At 44.1% G+C, this 21,307-nt stretch overlaps 1 protein-coding gene across 3 annotated transcripts in view; it reads left to right on the forward strand.

The window, feature by feature from the left end:
- Positions 1–21,307, forward strand: part of LOC110526770 (DNA nucleotidylexotransferase-like) — a 175,549-nt gene that overhangs the window by 24,582 nt on the left and 129,660 nt on the right. For all 3 annotated transcript variants that reach the window (XM_036982611.1, XM_021607961.2, XM_036982605.1), the window contains exon 3: positions 8,368–8,478. In XM_036982611.1, the coding sequence (XP_036838506.1) occupies positions 8,368–8,478 (111 nt within the window). The remainder of the gene's footprint in view (positions 1–8,367; positions 8,479–21,307) is intronic.

Below are 21,307 nucleotides of genomic sequence, written 5' to 3' on the forward strand. Positions count from 1 at the left end.
TACAACATTAACAATGTCTACACTGTATTTCTGATCAATTTGATGTTATTTTAATGGCCAAAAAGTGTGCTTTAATTTGAAAAAAACAAGTACATTTCTAAGTGACCCCAAACTTTTGAACGGTATTGTATATTTGTTTGTAATGTTGTGAATTGTTAGATACTATTGCACTGTTGGAGCTAGGAACACAAGCATTTTGCTACACCGCAATAACATCTGATAAATATGTATACGTGGTAGTAGGTAGTTAAAAACTACGAGGTAGTTAATGATGTAGCTAACTAGCAGCTAGCTAGCCTAGTGTTGGCTAGTTAGTTAACTCTAGCTAGTTAATGTTAGCTTCTCTGGTGTTTTTGTTAGGCCTACCAACTAGGCTAGCTAGCTAACTAGTTACCATCTACAGAATAGACCTTCCGTGCAATCTGTTGAGATTTTTTTGGGATAAGTTAGCATGCTAGCTAGCTAACTAGTTTTTTTTAACCATCTAGACTACTACTCACCACCACTAGAATAGTTTTTTTTTATGTTACTGAGTAGGCATATCTTTGTTTAATCTAATTATTAACCAATTTATTAATCTAACTAAAAAAATACTTCAAATTTTGTAAGAAATGTAAGGTCTTTTTACATTGTAATAAAGTTGATTAAAGGAAAAGGTCATCTTTTGTTTGAAGGTATTTTTACTTGGTCATGAGTAGTAAGTAATTATATAGAAATAGGTCATAGGAAAATGGTAAATTAGACTTCAATTTCAATAGCTAAATCCTTGTACTTATGCAGATATTGCAGATACGTACTCTGTGTTGTATTAGTGTGTTTATTTTCTCACTTGGATGGTGCTTTTAGAAGCCGGCGATTAGTTTGTCAGGATGGATAACATACTTTGTAGGTACACAATAGTTACAAGTAAATACCCTTCAAGATACACTTCATTTTAACTAGAAAAATGCCTTGTAACACCTAGTAATTACATTGTACTTATGCAGATATTACATGTGCTCTGTGGTGTACTGGTGTATTTATCCTCCCACTTGGATGCTGCTTCCGGAAGCATTAAAATAATGGCCAGGGTTGTCACGATGGGTAATGTACTATTTACAGTAAGTACATATTAAGTACTGTAAGTACCCCTCAAGATACAGTTAATTTTAACTAGCTAAATTCTTTAACACTAGTAATTATGCAGATTTTGCATGTACTCTGTGGTGCACTTGTGTGTTTATCATCCCAGTTGAGGAAGACACACACTTAAGGATGACACCAGTATGGTAGACCCCAGTCAGTGAGGTTGACCTATATCATTTTGAGTTTTTTAAAGATTTTTGCATTTTACCCCCTTCTCCCAAATTTCTATCTTGTCTCATTGCTGCAACTCCCCAATGGGCTCGGGAGATGAAGGTCAAGTCATGCATCCCACGAAACATGACCCGCCAAACCTTGCTTCTTAATACCCGCCCGCTTATCTCGGAAACCAGCCGCACCAATGTGTCAGAGGAAACACTGTTCACCTGACTACTGAGGTCAGCCTGCAGGCGCCCGGACCGCCACAAGGAATCATTAGAGCTCGATGAGCCAAGTAAAGTCCCCCCGGCCAAACCCTCCGACGCTGGGCCAATTGTGCGAGCCACCCTATGGGACTCCCGATCACGGCCGGTGGTGATACATTCTGGGATCGAACCCAGGTCTGTAGTGACGCCTCTAGCACTGCGATGCAGTGCAATAGACTGTTGCACTACTCGGGAAGCCAGGTGGACCTATATGTTATAGGTTTTGTAACTCAGATGGTACGCTTTTTGGGGGCAAATGCTAGCAAAAAATTCTGTGGAAATTTGAAGAGTGTGCATTCCCGGGTAGGTAATTATTGCCTATGTAATCTTGGGACACCCAGTGCATCTATACACAAGAGGTTACAACCTTGTGATAGTTGATACTGAATTGGATGCAGCTGAGAAGAAAAACAACACTAAATTGGTGAATTTAGTGCAAACTTCCCTTTTTTGGAAAAACGAGGCTTCGTGCTATGGATCATCACTGGAGGCTTCATGCCATGGATCATCACTGGAGGCTTTGTGCCATGGATCATCACTGGAGGCTTCGTGCCATGGATCATCACTGGAGGCTTCGTGCCATGGATCATCACTGGAGGCTTCGTGCCATGGATCATCACTGGAGGCTTTGTGCCATGGATCATCACTGGACTGAGGAGACGTACAGGAGGCCTGGTGAGTGGAGCTGCCACAGGGCTCACCAGGCTGAGGAGACCTACTGGAGGCCTGGTTCTGGGAGATGGCACAGGACTCACCAGGCTGGGGAGACATACAGGAGGCCTGGTTCTGGGAGCAGGCACAGAACTCACCGGGCCGTGGAGGCGCACTGGAGGTCTCAAGCGTAGAGCCGGCCCAACCCGTCCTGGCTGGAGGGTTCATTTCGCCCGGCAAATGTGGGGCACTAGCACAGGAAGCACTAGGCTGTGCACACAGTGCGCAGAGCCGGCGCAGGATATCCTGGGCCGTAGAGACGCACTGGATGCCAGATGCGCTGAGCCGGCACCCTTCGTCCTGGCTGGATGCCCACTCTAGCCCGGCAGATGCGGGGAGCTGGAATATAGTGCACAGGGCTATGAGTGCGCACTGTAGACACCGTGGGCTCCACCGCATAACACGGTGCCTGACCAATACCACGCTCCCTACAGTAAGCACGAGGAGTTGGCTCAGGTCTCCAATCTGACTCAGCCAATTTCTTCGTGTGCCACCCCCCAAAATGTTTTTGGAGTGGACTCCCGGTCTTTCATGCCAGCCGTGACCCTGCGTAATCCTGGGCACTTTTACTCGCTGCCTCCGCCTTCCTCGCTGCTTCCACCTGCTCCCACGGCAGGCGATCCTTTCCCGCCAGGATCCGTTTGTGATGAGTAGTTCTGTCTCAATCGTCTTCAGGAAAATGACTGGACCAAGGTGCAGCGTGGTAAGCGTATATTTCTTTTTACCAGATAATGTCGCCAACAAAAACAAAACACAACAAAAACGAACTAGGGCTATGCAGGCCACTAACACAGCCAACTACCCACAACTAAGGTGACAAAACAGGCTATCTAAGTGTGTTTCCCAATCAGAGACAACGATAGACAGCTGTCCCTGATTGAGAACCATACCCGGCCAAACCATAGAAACAGAAAACATAGAAATAAAGAAACTAGAATGCCTACCCTAGTGACACCCTGGCCTAACCAAAATAGAGAGTAAAAGCCTCTCTATGGCCAGGGCATTACAAATGTACTGTAGCTAACAACACAACAATCTGTCCTAGTTTGCCATTATGAAAATCGAATTTAACAATGCCAATAATGTTTTCAATTCGACTTTTGCATTCAAAAGCAGCTCAAACTAAGAATGAACTATAGTCATTGAATTATACCGTAAGTTATAGGAAAATAATGCATGCTGTAGAAGGCCCTTCAAGCCAATCAGAAACAAGTAGTTTGTTTGGTTACCACTTGCTAGCTACTTCAGTGGATGTTGAACACATTTCTAGTGGCAAATGTGTTAAATTATAGCCAAGGTAAAAAAAATAATAAAAAAAAGGATAATCAATGAGGGGCTATGTGTTCTATGGAAAATAATGACTATCCCTTACAAATCCCCATGGCTGCCATGGGCGGCCCTCCCCCGCCCTCCTTTCGGAAAAGCTGACCATGACTCCATTTTGTTGCTCCCTGCCTACAGACAGAAACTAAAACAAGAAGCTCAGTCGCTCAGGTCTGTTCAACGCTGGTCCGACCAATCTGATTCCACGCTTCAAGACTTAACCCCTCGGCTACCTGTCACCCTGGCCATTGTCAGGCCTCTACATTGCCATGGCAATTCAGAATGAAATCACACAAGCACACACAGTAAATTATGTAGAATTTGGAATGTTTGATTGGTTGGAACTCAGTTTTGTGGTAACAACCTCAAGACCAGGCATGCGACTTGTTTCTGCTATCTGAGATTATCCATTTGTCAAAAATAGCCATCTACGTTGAGCGAATTGACCAGTATATACTGTGGAGGGGACAGGGACACCAGTGTTTTCCTGGCCTGAAAGTCTCCTCCCCACAGAATCCCACCTCAACACCCCCAAGCCCACTCTCTCAGGCATCCTCTGCTACAGGGATGGGAGGCAGGTGTGCACAGTAAGTGCCTCTCTACCTACTGTACCCCACTATCTACACTGTTAACCTATTCATTATCTGAGTAGAAAACCTCAAATCTTGCCATGGCTTCATGTTTTCCAGCCTGCTACCTCTACCTGGCGTGATGTACCAGCGCAGGCGAGGTCCAGTCTCTCTCTGAGATATCCAGTTGTAAAAACACTGGGAAGGCCTGTGCAGACCGATACAGTAACTCAGATCTTGTACTATTACAACCAGCTCCTCACCTGCTTCTACAACCAGCTTCCCACCTCCTCAAAGGAGATGAGGCGCATCGCCAAGTTTGACAAGAGTCTCGTATGAGTCATCCAGCAGTGGAAGAGAGCAGCTTGGGTTCAGTGTGCGGATGAGGTAGTGGAATCTCTACAGGGCAGGCAGCGGGTGAGCTCGGATGACCAGGAGGTGTTGGAACTGGTTAAGGCCATGGGCCTCCTGTCTTTTTCAGACTAGTCACCTAGCTCACAATGATTGAGGCTAGAAAATTGGTAGGCCAGGTACGTTCGATAAGTGTAAGTTGGACACACACACACATGCACGCACACACGCACACGCACACACAGAGTTAAATATGAATAGTATTATTATATTATCAGTAAATTAATTAGAGTTTAACTATACCTGCCGTGATGTACTTGTTTTTGTGTGTGTGTGTGTGTGTGTGAGTGTGAGTGCAATGGCCATGGACTGAGCAGTATATGGTGCTGTAAACTGTAAAGGGAGGTTTTATTAATGAACATAATAAGGGGAACTAATCAGTTATGATTTTAAATATGCAACAGAACAAAAATGTTCATTTATGGTAGACTGCAGATATAGAGATGAATGGCCTGTAAAGTCCATGAAAGAATGATGGGCACTAGAATCATAGATATGACAAGGACAGGCGAACAATACAATGTGACCTTGAACATACTGAGTCCATTTTCTCAACGACATTTGCAATACTAATTACCATATGGCAAGACTTGACAAGTCAGTATGTCAAATCTATTGTTGATGCTCAGCAAATGAGTAATACAAGATAAATCCTTTATCCAAAGTTCAATGCTATATCAATATTAAATGCTAACATCTGTCAAATGGGAGCTTTATTGTGTGTGTGCATGTGCATGTGCGCGTACGTGTGTGTGTGTGTGTGTGTGTGTTGTGTGTGTGCGTGTGCGTGCGTGTGTGTCTGTCAAATATACCTACCAGAGAGGAATTGTAGACGAGAACACATTTACCTTTCTATAGCCTACGCTCACATTATCACATTTCAGTTTTGCTTGACAGCAGCAGAAGGATCCCCCATAATGCTTTCGCGTGCCAAATAGACCCATCAGCTCGGCGCTCACCGCTAACCAACACACAGACAGATTTGTTTCTCCTGGATGGCACTGTGGGAGCCTCCGCAACATATGGGCCTAAAATAAAGAAATATGCTGCCTGGTTTAGATGGACAGTCTATCTCTCTACCCTCAGTGGGGAAAACAGAGACAGACGTTCTTCCCTTCTTCCCACCATCCCTGGGTTCAAATAACATTTGAAATCACTTCAAATACTTTAGCTGGGCTGGGCTTGACTCAGATTGCCTGGCGCAGTGCAACCAATATAAAAGTCCCAAAAGTGCAAACCCCGCCCATCTGGCAAAGGCTAAACCAAACGCTGAAAATATTTGAAATATTTCAGATGGTTTTTGAACCCAGGTCCACTTCCTACCAACCTTAGCACAACAGTGTTCAAAAGAATGGCTCTCTGACAGCGTTGTGCAGAGTTATGACAACAAGCGTGTGCCTGAGTTATACAACAGATATGAACATGCGTATTTCCCATTCCTGAGCACCCATTCGTGCTAGTCCATATGACATGCTAAAATGTGGCCCATCAATAGATGTATTTTGCCTATGTCATTTAAGCAGCTGAGCTAATGATGCAATGTTGACATTTATCAGCCTTTCTCCTAAGGTAACCACAGGGCTCTTTTACTGCTTCTCCTGTGATGTATCCCTTTTCTATATACAACAAGGCAATAGACTGTGGCATTTATGTGTGCCGTACTTCCAATAGATTGTTTTTTATGAGTTATAAATCTAATTTAAGAGCCTTGTGAAGAGACACAATATTCGCAGAGCTGGCTTCGCTAACACATTTGCCTCAGGCTCTTCCTTCCACTCTAAAAACGTTATGTGTTTTACAACCAGAAATATTCCACCTTGTACCCTAAATGCTGCTACTATGGAGAAATACACATTTTAAAAACCCATTGAAATGTACTATTTCCATTGGTTACTTACCAGCATGCATACAATGGGCTACAGAGGCTGTTTTGCGTAAGTTGAATGGGATGTGTAATAGGTGGTAGGCTGGTGAGAACAAGGAGAGAGGAGGCAGTGTGCAAGAGATTGTGGGAATGATTGCTGGATCGGAGAGAGATGTGTCAGGCCTGGGAACACAGACATGTGTTGTCCCTGTGCGGTGGCGGTCATCAATCTTCTCTTAAGAAGGGCTAGTGCCCCCCGTAGGAGTGGCGGCCTCTGTGACCCCTAACCCTGATCGGTAGTCCGTGAAGAATTAATTAACCTGCCTGAACACACCTCTCCGTCTGTGTGTATACAATTAACCTGAACAGACAGTGTAGACACACACACAGACCAGTCAGGAACGCACGCACGTACATACCGGGCATGCACGCACGAACACACATGTGCATGCGAGCGTGCCTGGTGCGTGCATGCGTATGTGCTTGTGTTCCTGCCCGCTTGCTTTTATGGGTGCGGGCGAGCAGGCGGGCCTGTGCATGCTTGTGTGTGTGTCTACAGATACAGACAGGGGCTGTCTGTTCAGGTTAATTGTATTCACACAGACGGAGAGGTGTGTTCATTCCACACACACACACTCACAGCTAGTCTGAGGAGCGGGCATCTGGGGTCCAGCATCACTCACCTCTCCCACTAGCAGCAGATGTGAAAGGGTCTGTGAAAGGGTCGAGACCGTGGAGCATAGGTGTCCAACTTTATAAATTCAGCAGACTTTTAAATGTGGACATTTAATCAATAGATCCTCTCTGAGTTTAGCAGGAAGTGAGCCTTGGGGAGAGAAGGGCAGAAGGGAGTGTACAACATGGAAGTCTGTTAGAGCTGGATACATTATAGGCCTGTATAATAACTAAACCCAATTGTATCATGCCTACCTCCAACTCCCTGTGCATACTTTTTTTTTTTTTTTAAGTATGTTCTATTCTGATCTGTGTAAGAGAGGAAAAGGTACGTTTCACTTTCGATTGGCAGAAAATCTGGTGCCATGAAATATATTCAGAGCTTTTCAACACTTTTTAAGAACATTAGAGACTTCTGGTAAGGGAAGAACTGATGAACATTTTGAGAGCTTGGGACTTAAAGGTTCCTGAGTTATTGACATAGCCTTGTTCTGTTCAATGTTCTCTACCTAATGTATATAGTACTCTAAATACCCCAATTTAATTTTGTTGAGTTCAAGAGTACAATATAAAAATTGCTGACACCATTCAAACCAATAAGGGTTTGGAACTTTAAAGCCAATTATCTGAGAATTATCTTTTTGCAGATTTTAGATTTTTTTTTTACAATTTTGATTGATTTAACCCTCTCAATGTGGGAGTCCTGGAGAGATGCCAAGCACTTTTTCATTGTCTTCGTCTTAACACCCCTGTTCCTTCTTTAAAAGTCTCTGTCAACATGGCATGGTGACATGACCTCCCTACAATTCTCATCTGTGTCACAGTATACCCAAACTGCCTGAAAATACCATGGGTAATTTTCACAGACACAATGTTCCATTGTAGATGTCTAATTGTCTACGAGAACATTAACATTTCATCTGTAATCCTTTTGAAATATTACAATTGAGCAATTTCTTCTGTCGGACTGAAAATGCAATTTACAAATGGCAAATTGGATTATGGGTTTTCAGAATTCTTGATGTGTTACAGGTTAGCTGGAGTAATGGATTTGGATACCACCAGACTGTGTGATGAGTGTCATTAGACTGTTGCCCTGGTGATGTGGAACGAACTCACATAACTTTTGAAACCCACTTTTGGCACATTTTCTATGATCCAGAATCTCTTCAACTGTGATTTTTCATTTGATTGCTGGTGAATATGACTCCCACGGATACTTTTTGCAATGAATTCAAATCTACTGTATTTTTGTTTTTGTATACAGGATACTTCATCCACAGTGACAGAATGTTCTCCACCCACTGCTGCTGCCAACGTTTCTCAATACGCATGTCTGAGACGGACAACCACGGAAAATCACAACAAGATATTCACGGTAAGGAAAAACAACATATACAATCAGCCTTTGTTAAGCTATTCCACCTTTATTGCTGCCACAAAGCATATATCCTAGTAAATACTACAGGATCTTACTTGCATATACCCTGCCCATTCCCCTCCCCATATCGCAATTTATGCCACCATTAAGGGAGAAACCTACATGCCAAGTATATACCATATAGTATTGTGTTCCCTACAGGTTATAGAAAAGAGCAGAAGCTCTGAACATTTAGTTCAGTTTATGAAAGGAGAAAGCCTGAACAATTTATTCGGACCCCAGTCCTGCCTGCCTGCCTGCCTGCCTGTCTGCCTGTCTGTCTGTCTGTCTGCCTGCCTGCCTGCCTGTCTGCCTGTCTGCCTGTCTGTCTGCCTGTCTGCCTGTCTGTCTGTCTGTCTGTCTGTCTGTCTGTCTGTCTGTCTGTCTATCTGTCTGTCTGTCTGTCTGTCTGTCTGTCTGTCTGTCTGTCTGTCTGTCTGTCTGTCTGTCTGTCTGTCTGTCTGTCTGTCTGTCTGTCTGTCAGTCATGGAAAATTTGCTCTGTTATTATTTTTCCAGTAGGTTTCTTGAAGGTGAAAGCTTCCACTTCTATTTCAAAGATAATAAAACAGGAACGCTATACTAAATGCTACAGTATTGTCTGCAAAAATACTACATTATAGTACAGTCTGCAAAAACACAACATTAATTACTACAGTATATACTATAGTTTTATTTTACTATATTATTTATACCAGTTAACTATAAATACTACAGTATAATAGATTATACTACAGTAAATACTACAGTATCAGTATTCATTGTAGTGTTTTTGTACTTTAGTCCACATTAACAGTGGTAGTCCACAAAAACACTACAGTGAATACTATAGTATTTAGTCTTTTTTTTATGTGGGTCTGCCTTGCTTCACATACCAATGCACTGACTCTGGCCCCCATCAGATACATTAACCTGCAAATGAGAAGCATCTGCAGGTATGTCATGATGAAGGCACAACAGCTGAGGTGCCCGCAAGGGCTGGAAAGGGCTGACCCTTATGCTGGGCATGCCACACTGATATGGGCAGTGGATGTGTCGCTTCTCACCAACAATGATGGATCTTTCTCCATGCCATTGGGCAGCTAGTGGCCAACGCCAACACCAGGGGAAGGGGGGGGGGGGGTGTTTATAGCACACGTTTTCAGACTGGCTGTGATAGAGGGTAATACTGCAGCTTGCCATTGCACTGTGTGCGGTAATGTTTAGCTGCACAACAACAATGCCGCTTCTCACAAACATTATTAAAAAAGAAGTTTCCCGATAAATCTCACGGACAGTATTTAATACTCGCTGCCAGTGTGTAATATAGTCTTTATGTGCACTGTGAGGGCTGTTGTGCTGACAGTCCAAGGTGATCAAAAAGCACCTTTAAAGAATAGTCAGAGTTAGGGAATACATTTGAGAGATATTGCATGGAAGCATATTGTATCTGATTCTTCCGCTGATGCGATTCCAAACTTCCAGTTGGGGCTGTGTGTGTGGGAGGTTGGTGGCTTGGTGATGATGAGTTCCTCCAAGCCTTATAAAGCAGAGCTTACTCGGAGCCTATGGAGACATCTGTTTCATAATGAGTTTCACTTCTCCCTGACTGACTACACATGCACACTCTCACACTTGCAGACATGCATGTAAGAACGCAGGCATATTCATGTGACACACACACACACACGCGCGCGCGCGCGCGTCAACTGGGAGTGGTGCTCGGTTCCCCTTCTCCTGTTCCTTTCCACCGCATTAGCTCTCTAATCACCTGGCTGATGATTCCCTCATTATTCTCCTTCAACATACATCACTCACCAGTGTTATTGGTGCTAATAAATGTCAGTTTAACCTGTGGCTGTGGAGGTGAGATGCAGGTAATTAAACTAAATCCTAATATCCCGAGAGATGTTGAGCTTTTAGATGTCAATTCTGCTGTTATGGCTTTGATCATCAGTAGGGTTTAAGACCAGGGAGGTCTGGTGAAATATCAAAGATCATGAATGAACGACAAAACGTCATCACCTGAGAGGTTTCTATACAGGGAGCAACACAGCTAAAAATGTGGAGATAATATTCTGTTTAATTTGCTGTAAATTCAATGTATACAGTATGAAAAGCACATTATCTCTGCAAACATTCAACATATAAGAGAAAACTGGTGGGTGAGTGTGTGTGTATGTGTACCTGTCATCAGGCCTGTGTAAAAGCATCAGACGTACTGTAGGGCAGCTATTCTCAACCGGTGGGTCACGACCCAAATGTAGGTCATGGGAGGTTTTGAATGGCCATGAATGTCTGAGTAAAAAAATAAAATAATAATAATAATTTTATTAAAAATATTCCAGTCTGAACTTAAATGACTCAAAGCAGGTAGAAAAAGTGTGTAGAAATGATTACAAACCTATTTATTTTACACTTTTATAATAAACCTATTTTTTCTTCAATCAGTTTTTTTTTCCAATATAGAGTTATTAGCAGTGCTATTTAGCAGATGTGGTTGATTTTGTGGTCTCAAACCAGTGTGCTTGACATTCTTCATCAAGAATATGGTAAAAATGGACATTGAAAAAGATGGGACTGGTGTTTCCTTGGTATATTTACTGACCAATATAGCATTACAAATAATTTTCCAGATAGTATTTTGGCAACAACAAAAAAACGCAATGCAAATATTGGATTGCGACTGAGACAACCTCAACCTGGTTCAATTTGGGTCCCAAGGCAAAACCAGTTGAGAACTACTGCTGTAGGAGATCCGTCAGGTTGAGAGGAAGTGTGAGAGGAAGCAGCCCATGCTGCCATGGGAGGAGCCACAAGGTGTAGGAGGAGGAAGCACTAGGAACCAAGAAGTGTCAGGATCAGGAAAAGAGGATGAGTATGATCTTCCCAACAGCACCCCAGGTGGCTGTCAATCAGCTGACAGAAGCCCCTCCCCAGGGCCACACATTAATTCTCTCTCTCTCTCTCTCTCTAATCTCACTTTTTCAGTCATTACTTCTCTCTCTCCCCTTGTGTCTTGCGTAGGTTCAATTCAATTCAAGGGGCTTTATTGGCATGCGAAACATATTTCACAAAAGTGAAATAAACAATAAAAAGTGAACAGAAATATTACACTCACAAAAGTTCCAAAAGACATTTAAAATGTCATATTATGTGCGATAAATAAATAAACATAAATATGGGATGTATTTACAATGGTGTTTGTTCTTCACTAGTTGCCCTTTTCTTGTGGCAACAGGTCATAAATCTTGCTGCCGTGATTGCACGCTCTGGTATTTCACACAATATCAAAATTGGACTTGCTTTTCTAAGTCTTTGTCGGTCTGTGTAATCTAAAGGAAACATGTGTCTCTAATATGGTCATACATTTGGCAAGAGGTCAGGAAGTGCAGCTCAGTTCCAACCTCATTTTGTTGGCAGTGTGCACATAGCCTGTCTTCTCTTAAGAGCCAGGTCTGCCTACAGCGACCTTTCTCAATGACAAGGCTATGCTCACTAAGTCTGTACATAGTCAAAGCTTTCTTTCATTTTGGGTCAGTCATATTGGTCAGGTATTCTGCCACTGTGTACTCTCTGTTTAGGGCCAAAAATAGCATTCTAGTTTGCTCAGTGTTTTGTTAATTCTTCCCAATGTGTGAAGTAATTATCTTTTTTGTTTTCTCATTATTTGTTTGGGTCTAATTGTGTTGCGGTCCTGGGGCTCTGTGGGGTCTGTTTCTGTTTGTGAACAGAGCCCCAGGACCAGCTTGCTTAGGATAATTATTCATGCAGTCTCAATTTGGTGTTTGTCCCGTTTTGTGAATTCTTGGATGGTGAGCGGACCCCAGACCTCATAGCCATAAGCCATGGGTTCTATAACTGATTCAAGTATTTTTTGCCAAACCCTAATTGGTATGTCAAATGTTATGTTGCTTTGATGGCATAGAAGGGCCTTCTTGCCTTGTCTCTCAGATCGTTCACAGCTTTGTGAAAGTTACCTGTGGCGCTGATGTTTAGACCGATGTTTGTATGTTTTTTTGTGTGCTCTAGGACAACAGTGTCTAGATGGAATTTGTATTTGTGGACCTTTTTTTGAACACCATTATTTTTGTCTAACTGAGATTTACTGTCCGGGCCCTGGTCTGACAGAATCTGTGCAGAAGATCTAGGTGCTGCTTGTAGGCCTTCCTTGGTTGGGAACAGATCTAGGTGCTGCTGTAGGCCCTCCTTGGTTGGGAACAGATCTAGGTGCTGCTGTAGGCCTTCCTTGGTTGGGAACAGATCTAGGTGCTGCTGTAGGCCCTCCTTGGTTGGGAACAGATCTAGGTGCTGCTGTAGGCCTTCCTTGGTTGGGAACAGATCTAGGTGCTGCTGTAGGCCCTCCTTGATTGGGAACAGAAGCACCAAATCATCAGCAAACAGTACATAGTATTTGACTTCAGATTCTAGTAGGGTGAGGCCGGGTGCTACAGACTGTTCTTAGTGTCCTCGCCAATTTGTTGATATATACACTGCTCAAAAAAACAAAGGGAACACTAAAACATCATAGATCTGAATGAATGAAATATTCTTATTAAATACTTTTTTCTTTACATAGTTGAATGTGCTGACAACAAAATCACACAAAAATGATCAATGGAAATCAAATTTATCAACCCATGGAGGACTGGATTTGGAGTCACACTCATAATTAAAGTGGAAAACCACACTACAGGCTGATCCAACTTTGATGTAACGCCTGGGCATGCTCCTGATAAGGTGGCGGATGGTCTCCTGAGGGATCTTCTCCCAGACCTGGACTAAAGCATCCGCCAACTCCTGGACAGTCTGTGGCGTTGGTGGATGGAGCGAGACATGATGTCCCAGATGTGCTCAATTCGATTCAGGTCTGGGGAACGGGCGGGCCAGTCCATAGCATCAATGCCTTCCTCTTGCAGGAACTGCTGACACACTCCAGCCACATGAGGTCTAGCATTGTCTTGCATTAGGAGGAACCCAGGGCCAACCGCACCAGCATATGGTTTCACCAGGGGTCTGAGGATCTCATCTCGGTACCTAACGGCAGTCAGGCTACCTCTGGCGAGCACATGGAGGGCTGTGCGGCCCCCCAAAGAAATGCCACCCCACACCATGACTGACCCATCGCCAAACCGGTCATGCTGGAGGATGTTGCATGCAGCAGAACGTTCTCCACGGCGTCTCCAGATTTTCACATCTGTCACGTGCTCAGTGTGAACCTGCTTTCATCTGTGAAGAGCACAGGGCGCCAGTGGCGAATTTGCCAATCTTGGTGTTCTCTGGCAAATGCCAAACGTCCTGCACGGTGTTGGGCTGTAAGCACAACCCCCACCTGTGGACGTCGGGCCCGCATACCACCCTCAGGGAGTCTGTTTCTGACCGTTTGAGCAGACACATGCACATTTGTGGCCTGCTGGAGGTCATTTTGCAGGGCTCTGGCAGTGCTCCTCCTGCTCCTCCTTTCACAAAGGCAGAGGTAGCGGTCATGCTGCTGGGTTGTTGCCCTCCTATGGCCTCCTCCACGTCTCCTGATGTACTGGCCTGTCTCCTGGTAGCGCCTCCATGCTCTGGACACTACGCTGACAGACACAGCAAACCTTCTTGCCACAGCTCGCATTGATGTGCCATCCTGGATGAGCTGCACTACCTGAGCCACTTGTGTGGGTTGCAGAATCAGTCTCATGCTACCGCTAGAGTGAAAGCACCGCCAGCATTCAAAAGTGACCAAAACATCAGCCAGGAAGCATAGGAACTGAGAAGTGGTCTGTGGTTATCACCTGCAGAACCACTCCTTTATTGGGGGTGTCTTGCTAATTGCCTATAATTTCCACCTGTTGTCTATTCCATTTGCACAACAGCATGTGAATGTATTGTCATTCAGTGTTGCTTCCAGTTGGACAGTTTGATTTCACAGAAGTGTGATTGATTTGGAGTTACGTTGTGTTGTTTAAGTGTTCCCTTTATTTTTTTGAGCAGTGTATATTGAAGAGGGTGGGGCTTAAAGCTTTTTGTTTGCGTACATGGATTTTATTATGTCGTATGTTTTTTCCCCCAACACCACTTTCCATCAATTTGTATCGCAGACCCTCATGCCAAATTTAGTCAAAAGCTTATTTGAAGTCAAAAAAGCATGAAACAGCAGGGGTTCAAACTGTAGAACCCAGTTCCTAAATTTGAATAGAAATGGATTTATCAAACAAAAGTATGCTTAATTTTATCTCTGGGACCCACAGATTACTGAACGTAAGTACATTATTTACCAGAGGTGAATGTATCAAACCAGTTGCCATGGTAAAATGTTTTTGTTGTTGTGCACTCTCCTCAAACAATAGCATGGTATTTTTTCACTGTAATAGCTACTGTAAATTGGACAGTGCAGTTAGATTAACACGAGCTTTTAAGCTTTCTGCACATATAAGACATGTCTATGTCCTGGAAAGTTGGCTGTGACTTACAACGTCATTATAGTCACATTAGTGCACGTTAGCAACAACCGTCCCGGTATAGGGACACCGATCCCGTGTAGGTTAATGATAATGCTGAGCATTTTCCCATTTTCCCAAGGTTATTGGGGTCAAATTTCTCTCACTGCCTATGTTGCTGTACTGTAATTTACTCTCTCTCACTCACACATACACGCTTGTGCACACGCCCACACACAGAATCTCCTCTCCTGTTCATTCAGGTCTAGCCTACCCCTCATCTCCATCATTCAGTCAATCTTCCTCAGTCATAATTCTACTCCCAGCCTGCCACACACTGATCCAAATATTGACATGTGTGTCCCGGTTGATTGACATGCTACATTAACGACTTTCAAACTGATGGCAACACAGAGATCGCTACACACACACACACCCCAACACCCACACACACACACACACACACACACACTGGCCTCTGTTACTAATGAGAGGAGAGGAATCGAGGTAGAGAGAGGAAGAGATAAAGGGCTAAAGGTCTTTGATTTTGTTTCCTTTCATCATTCGGCCTCTGGTGATTGTCCAGCATGTCGATAGCAGCAGGAAGACAGTCAGTGTGCTTGACTGATCTTCAACTGCATCACCCTGTGTAGGTGCAACTTACACAAACATAGCAAGTACCAAACAGCAGTCTGACTGAATACAACCAGTCCTGACTATGGGCTCTTTCTATCTTGGCTTCGACAGACTCTTGGCCTCTCAGACACATTGTAGACAGTGCTGGGTGGTAAACGGGGATGCTACATCAACTCTGCATGAACTAACTCTCCCTCCAGCCTTTACTTTTCATTAATTAGACCAAAACAAATTTGCCTGTCCTCCCCAGCGTTGGCTCTGTGCTGGAGGTAGGAAACCTGACAGCTGACAGACTGGCCTCCAAGGGAGATGAGAGGGCCAGGGTGTGTTGGTGCTGCTCATCTGTTCAGGTTGGTTCAGGAGCAGGTCGGGCGCTTTAGGAGCCCGCTGACTGCAGCACAGTCTCTGTACGACTCTGCTGGTTGCGACTCAGCACAGAGCCATCTGTCTCCTCGAGCTCTAGGTGAGACTAAGGTGAGACGTCAGTGAAATGTCATTTAGATGTAGCTGACAAAAGGACCTACTGTAAGCTGTTAGTATGAGTTGGTGAGTATGCTGCTCTGAAGTCTTATGTTACTGTACAGTGCTTCTAGTGGACAAACAGAGCAAATATTTTAGCATGAGCCGGTGGGAAAACCACTCTGTAGGTCTACATTCCTTTAAGGGATTCTACTAGAATCATTGCGCACACCTGGCCCCTATTCCCACTGATTGTATTTTTATTTTTGTGCCCCTTGTTCACCATGGTCTTGTCGATTATTGTTACAATGTCCGTTGGTGCGTGTGAGTACCTGTGCTGGGTGTTTTGGGCTTTCGCCCCTTGTGGATTGCACAGATGATTATGGGTCTCATCCCATGCGTTAATCATTGTGCGTGTGTGTTATTTATTTGAGGTGCTCCTCACTCTTTTGTTTTGGGTATCTACCCTGTGTTTTGTTATGTGTTTGTTTGGTCTTCGCCCCCAAATGCCTTTACACGGCACACCGTATATTGGGATGAATAAAAAAAACGATTACGCATTCCTGCACCTGTCTCCTGATCCTTCGTACCAACGTGACAAGGTGTAAAACTGTACAGTGAAATTCTTATCTTAAGAGCTCTTTGCAATGCAGTGATAATGATAGTATAGATAATAATAGAAAATAGAATAAAATGTACAAATAAAAACGACACAAACTACGATGTGAGTTAAAGAAACACGAGAAGTATATCCAGGTCAGTGCCAGTACATTATTCAATGTGCAGGGGTACTGGAGTGGTTGAGGTGGGTTTATACATTAAATGTGACTGGTAGTAGAATATACATGTAAACAGGAGTAATAGTGACCAGTAGTGGTATAAATAAATAGTGTTAATGGCAATCAATAATAATGGACAGCAACGTAATGGAGTAATACATCTCATCAATAATCATTTTAGCAGCCGCGTAGGTTTGTCTGGGTGGGTGGAGACCTGTGGATGGGTATACTTAGTGTGGATAGTCTGTGGGAGAGGGAGACCAGTGGTTGTTCGCCATTTAACATGGGGATAGAAGCTGTTTAGGAGTCTTTGTCTGAGCCTTCATGCACCGGTACCACCTGCAGGATGGGAGCTTGGAGAACAGTGCATGTCTCGGGTGGCTGAAGTCTTAGGCAATTTTTTGGGCCTTAGCTAGAGGAAACAGAGGGGGGTGCACTCCCCCATCCACATCGATGGGGCCGCAGTGGAGAGGGCCAAGAGCTTCAAGTTCCTCTGTCCACATCACTGAGGACTTAACATGGTCCTCTCACTCCAGAACTGTCGTGAAGAAGGTACGGCAATGCCCCTTCTCCCTCAGGAGGCTGAAACTATTTGACATGGCCCCTCAGATCCTCAGGAACTTTTACAGCTGCACCATTGAGAGCATCCTGACTGGTTGTAACACCGTCTGGTATGGCAACTGCAAGGCACCCGACCACAAGACGCTACAGATAATGATGAATATGGCCCAATACAAGACTGGGGCCAAGCGCCGTGCCATCCAGTACCTCTACACCAGGCGTTATAGGAAGGCCCAAACAATTGTCAGACTCCAGCCACCCAAGCCATAGATTGCTCTCTCTGTTACCACATGGCAAGCTGTACCAGTGCACAAAGTCTGGAAACAACAGGACCCTGAACAGCTTCTACATCCAAGCCATAAGACTGCTAAACAAGACCGCTAAATAGCTCATCAAATGGCTATCCGGTCTAACTACATTAACACTTTTTTTTGCACTAAGACCAAGAAGGCATCCATAACGGAAAGAAAATGGCCTTTTATTAATGTGTACGCGTGTGTGAAAGGTAACGACCTGGCTTTACGGATTTGACTGGTTTATGACTCAATGACACCACCCCCTGTTAGAGGGGAATAAAGCAGCCCAAGAGTTAACACACAGAAACGTTGTTGACACAGAGGAGAAAATGAACATTGGGATGGAAATGGGGATGTACATAGGGATACTTCTCAAAGGTACAATGAATATTCACATACAGGCTACAAATCAAATACCCTTTTATGGTCGCATACACGTGTGTGGCAGATGTTATTGTGGGTGAGGCAAAATGCTTGTGTTCTTAGCTCCAACAGCGCAGTAATATCTAACAATGCACAACAATACATACAAATCTAAAAGTAAAAGAAAAAATAGAAATATTTAGACGAGCAATGTCGGTGTCCGGAGTATAAATATGTGGTGTGATGTACAGACATTATGGACAGTATGTGGATAGAATACAGTACATAGTATACCTGAAGAATACATGGGTAGAATAGCATATGTACAGAATATTGACTAGAGTGCAGCGTACAGTATACATATGCAATAGGTAAAACAGTATGCAAACATTATCCAAGTGACCAGTGTTCCATCTCTATGTAGATAGGGCAGCAGCCTCTAAGGTGCGGGGATAAGACACATTTCTTCAGCCTCCTGAGGTCGACGAGGCGCTGTTGTGCCTTCTTCACCACACTCTGTGTGGGTGGAGCATTTCAGATCGATGTGTACGCCAAAGAACTTGAAACTTTTCACCTTCTCCCCTGCGGCCTCGCCGACGTCGATGTGGATGGGTGCGTGCTCTCTCTGCTGTCTCTTGACGTCCACGGTCAACTCCTTTGTTTTGTTGACGTTGAGGGAGAGGTTATTTTCTTGGCACCACTCCGCCAGGGCCCTCACCTCCTCCTCGTAGGCTGTATGTTGGTCAAATATCTTTGGTGTTGGCAGAGCAGAGTAGTGAATGGACATGAATGAGCTATACCCATGTCATGTAATGGTATAGAACTATAATAGCAACATATTATAATACACTGCAGCAATAAACACTAGGCTATTACAGAGCAATACTCGATAACAAGGACCGTACCTAAGGACTGTATCTAAGCATACATTACATAGTAGAGTAGGCTAATGACTAGCATTGTTTGCTAACAAGGAATAAACAACGACAGTGTGAGAAAGGACTGTATTTACATGACGGTAAGTTACCTAATGCCGAGCTACAAGTAAAGGAGACAGCAAACATACACAACATAATATAACAATTACGATGACTACTTATAGATGCATACAAAGCCAAGTTAAACAGCAACTACAACTTACTTTGTGTTCACGCATCCCATGCATATAACTCCACCCATGATAACACTGTCAGGCTCAGGGCAATATTTATGCCCTTGCGGGAGCATGCAATGGGCCTGTCTGGCCTGTGCAGGGCTAGCTATGAGCATCTGACTAATCAGATAATGTGTGATCGGTGCATGGACAGAGTGTGGAGTGCATGGGGAGAGTCTGATTGGCTGAAACCACGAGCTGGGGGTGATCGATTTCTCTCACATGAGGGGGAGCTAGACTGCGAGATATAAACAACAACACACACACTGGAAATGAGTCCCACAGCGCCCTCGGAAGGGGGATTCTGTAACAGATAGAATGAACTGAATTCCATCTGGTTGTTGGGACAGACATGAATGCCATTTTGGACATGCGAGACAAATCTAATAAGAACAACTACAATCCACATACAACCAAGGCTCTCCAGAATATGATATTTGATTACAACCTGATTGATGCCTTGAGAGTCAATAATCCTAAATCAAAAGAGTACACTTTCTACTCAAACAGGCATAACACATTCTCACAAATGGATTTCATACTATAATCTACACCATTTTCTTTAATCAAATCAATTAAAATGTTATATGTTAAATGCTCCAAATACAACACATTGAGAGAGAGGTTGTTGTCCTGGCACCACACTGCCAGGTCTCTGACCTCCTCCCTATCGGCTGTCTCATCGCTGCCGGTGATCAGGCCTACCACTGTTGTGTCGTCAGCAAACTTAATGATGGTGTTGGAGTCGTGCTTGGCTACGCAGTCATGGGTGAACAGGGAGCACAGGAGGGGACTAAGCATGCACCCCTGAGGGGCCACAGTGTTGAGGATCAGCGTGGCAGATGTGTTGTTGCCTACCCTTACCACTTGGGGGCGGCCCGTCAGGATGTTCAGCATCCAGTTGCAGAGGGAGGTGTTTAGTCCCAGGGTCCTTAGCTTAGCGATGATCTTTGTGGGCGTCATGGTTTTGAACGCTGAGCTGTTGTCAATGAACAGCAATATCAGTGAAGACACCGCACATGCCTTGAGTACTTGTCCTGGTAATCCGTCTTGCCCTGGTAATCCGTCTTGCCCTGCAGCTTTGTGAATGTTGACCTTTTTAAAGGTCTTGCTCACATCAGCTATGAAGATCGTGATCACACAGTTGTCTGGAACATCTGGTTCAATCTTAGTCCTGAACTGATGCTTTGCCTGTTTGATGGTTTGTCTGAGGTCATAGCGGGATTTCTTATAAGTGTCTGGATTAGTGTCCCGTTCCTTGAAAGCGGCAGCTCTGGCCTTTAGTTCGATGAAGATGTTACCTGTTATCCATGGCTTCTGGTTGGGAAATGTACGTTACAGTCACTGTGGGTACGACGTCGTCGATGCACTTATTGATGAAGCCGGTGACTGAGGTGGTATACTCCTCAATGTCATCGGATGAATCCCGGAACATATTCCAGTCTGTGCTAGCAAAACAGTCCCATAGCGTAGCATCCGCGTCATCTGACCACTTCCGTATTGAGCGAGTTGCTGGTACCTCCTGCTTTAGTTTTTGCTTGTAAGCAGGAATCAGGAGGATAGAATTATGGTCAGATTTGCCAAAGGGAGGGCTAGTGAGAGCTTTGTATGCATCGCTGTGTGTGGAGTAAAGGTGGTCTAGAGTTTTTTTCCTCTGGTTGCACATGTGACATGCTGGTAGAAATTAGGAAATGAACCAGCCAGCTCTATATTATCTGTGTCATCGTTCATTCAAGTCTCTGTGAATCATAAGATATTACAGTTTTTAATGTCCCGTTGGTAGGATAGTCTTAATCGTAGATCGTCCAGTTTGTTTTCCAATGATTGCACATTGGCCAATAATACTGAGGGTAGTTTTGGTTTACCTATTCGTCTGCAAATTCTTACAAGGCACCCCACCCTTATCCCCCTTTTTCTCCATATTTTCTTCACGCTGATGAAGGGGATTTGGGCCTTGTCCAGCAGTATATCCTTTGCGTCGGACTCATTAAAGAAAATATCTTCGTCTAGTTCGAGGTGAGTGATCACTGTACTGATGTCCAGAATCTCTTTTCGGTCACAAGAGAAGGTAGCAGCAACATTATGTACAAAGTTAATTACAAACAATGCAAAAAAAAGAAGAAGAATATTGTTGGTTGGG

Source organism: Oncorhynchus mykiss, chromosome 1 (assembly GCF_013265735.2).
Source record: "Oncorhynchus mykiss isolate Arlee chromosome 1, USDA_OmykA_1.1, whole genome shotgun sequence".
In the NCBI taxonomy this organism is placed as follows: domain Eukaryota; kingdom Metazoa; phylum Chordata; class Actinopteri; order Salmoniformes; family Salmonidae; genus Oncorhynchus; species Oncorhynchus mykiss.